The sequence below is a fragment of the Arachis ipaensis genome, chromosome B06 (assembly GCF_000816755.2).
Source record: "Arachis ipaensis cultivar K30076 chromosome B06, Araip1.1, whole genome shotgun sequence".
Classification (NCBI taxonomy): Eukaryota; Viridiplantae; Streptophyta; class Magnoliopsida; order Fabales; family Fabaceae; genus Arachis; species Arachis ipaensis.
Window position 1 is genome coordinate 7,472,294 of NC_029790.2, and position 2,605 is coordinate 7,474,898.

Genomic DNA, 2,605 nt, shown 5'->3' on the forward strand with positions numbered 1-2,605 from the left:
TTCAAAAACTAACTACTAAGCAAATAATAAATTATAATTTATAAATAAAATTTTTAAAATTTTTAGTACCAACGTTTAAGCAAATAAATTTCTAAACTCACTATATAAGCGCCACATCATCAAAAAAACTCTATTCCTATTATTATTTGTATTTGTACTACTATACAAATAAAGTTAAGCAGATATTTAAAAGAGTAATCGTAAGTTTTTTATTTTTAGTTCTTTAAATCTCTATCACGTGAGAACATTAATTCACGGAAAAAAGGCTACTACTTTTCTAAAAATTAGTTATTGGCATGCATTATTATTCTTTTGAACTAAATAAAGATGGTTTATAATAAATGTGGCATTATTAATTAGTTTATTACTCTTATTGGGTAAATTTTGTTTTTTATTTTAATTTTAATTAATTAATATTAATCAAATTTTTAAAAATTTTTTTTTTTGGAAAACTTAGGGTTTAAAGTTATTAATAATTTCAAAAAATTATTTGATATTGAAAAAAAAATTAGTAGTTCTTTAATTGAACTCATATAGAAAGCTATATACATGTTAGTTAGCCATACATAATAATTAACAGAATTCAAAGTTTCATATTTCACTAAATCAAAAGGAACTAAACATAGGGTTTTCTTATTTTATATATATATCTATATTTTTTGGAAACAAAAAAGTTAAGAAAGGAAGAAACTTTTTGTGTGGAAGCTAACATAATCAGTCTCAAACATCCCACATAGTTTTGTCAATAGCTGAATCTGCAGCATGATGAGGAATATGGTGATGAAAGTGGTTCATAATCTGCAACCTCTGCTGATTCAATGTCTCTACTGCTACTAATCTTTGCTGTTGCTCTGATTCATGCAAACTCACTGTTGCTGTTGAAGCCATTGAAGCTCCACCAATTCCCAAGAAATCATGAACAGTTGCAATATCATCATCCCTTCCACTCCCTCCTCCAAACCTTGATGCCTCCACCATTATCGTATTGTTATTATTATTATCATCATCACTAATCTCTTGTTCCACATCACTACTAATCTTCATCAACCCATTATTATTATTATTATTACTGTGCTCAGTAGTGATTGTTCCCATGAACATTTGACCATACATTCCCATATCATTATTACTACTACTATTAGTAGTAGTGTTTGCATCAAACAGTTGTGAGACGATTTCTTTCTGAAACAATTGGTTTGTAAATGCAGCATCATGGCCAGCACTAACTCCAGCCATGGTGGTTGTTCCCATGGAGAAGCTTTTCTGCATCATGGGTGAATAATTCATGCTGTTGTTACTTGCAGTTGCACCCATTTGAGCTGCTTTCTGCAACAAAGCAGTTGCAGACATATGAGGCGATGATGAAGATGGATTAGAAGAAAGAATAACATTGTTGAAGCCAGTAGAACTCAGCTGAAGCGTTGAAGAAGAACAAGAAGAAGTAGTTGTTGATGAGAAGATGGAGTTATTGAAAGGAGTTGTTGTTGGAATGATAAGTGGTGGATCAGTGATGAATAATTGATCTGATGAAGAAGAAGAAGTGGTTAATGGAATCTGACTAGGGGGCATGCCAGTTGTTAACAAACACTGATGGTGGGTGGAAGAAAGTTTGTTATTTTCTTCGGTCAAAGCATCACAGAAAGCACGATGAGTAATGAAACTGTCTCTTCTGGAAAAGATGGTGCCGCAATCACACTTATACTCGCGAGTGCCGCAAGTTTTGAGGTGGGCCTTCCAATCAGATTGAACAGCGTAGCGTTTGGAACACTTGTCACACTTCCATTTCTTTTCGCCGTGTTTGCGGCTGAAGTGTTTCTTGATGCCGGTGAGGTCGCCAAGAGCACGTGATGGGTTGTGGTGAACGCACGTGGGCTCAGGGCAGACGTAGACACGCTTCTTGACCTCTGTGGTTGTTCTTTGCCTTAGCTTCCATGGTAGATTGTGTCCTCTCCTGTGTAGTTGAAGGTTTTGGTCCCTCTGGAAACCTTTGTTGCATATCTCACACACGAATCTGTTTGTTGCCATTAATGTTGTTGGTGACAGAGCTACTACTTCTGCACTTGGATCTGTCATCATTCAAACATCAATCAAAATAAGATAAAGTGGAGTGCTAGGGGCGGGCAGAATTTGTGATGTTTAGCCATCAATTAGCCATCATCAATATTTTTAATGGTGTGAGATGAGATCTAATGGTATAAGATTAATCATTTTTTCTTTGATGGTTAAGTGCTGGTAAGATTTCAACAAAAGTGCTGACTCTTAGACTTATCATTCTTACAATTTTTAGTAATAAATAACATGAACAACCGACTTAAAAATTGGCCAAATTCAAGTAAAACACACTACATTTTAAATTATTAATCTAAATTTTAATATTAAAATAATCATCTGCACACCTAATAAATTGAACATCCGATATATTCATTGTTTATATTATTTAGTATTTTTATTATCTACCTATACTTTTCCCTTATTGTTGATCAGCATAAATATTAGATTGTCTTTTAGTAAATAAATTTTAATATTTATATGTACAAATTCTAAAAATATGAGTGTAAATTGTACTAATTCATATATGCAAATTTTATTAAATATAAGTGCAAAT

The 2,605-nt window shown here is 32.7% G+C and overlaps 1 protein-coding gene across 1 annotated transcript; it reads right to left on the minus strand.

The window, feature by feature from the left end:
• On the minus strand, window positions 637-1,619 carry LOC107646346 (uncharacterized protein DDB_G0271670-like). Its single transcript, XM_021105764.1, has one exon. It carries the CDS (start codon window positions 1,567-1,569, stop codon window positions 721-723), a length of 849 nt encoding a protein of 282 aa, XP_020961423.1. The 5' UTR covers window positions 1,570-1,619; the 3' UTR covers window positions 637-720.

Bases quoted from the DNA above. Each gene is read 5' to 3' on its own strand.
- LOC107646346 (XM_021105764.1), bottom strand. From the start codon at position 1,569: ATGCCCCCTAGTCAGATTCCATTAACCACTTCTTCTTCTTCATCAGAT.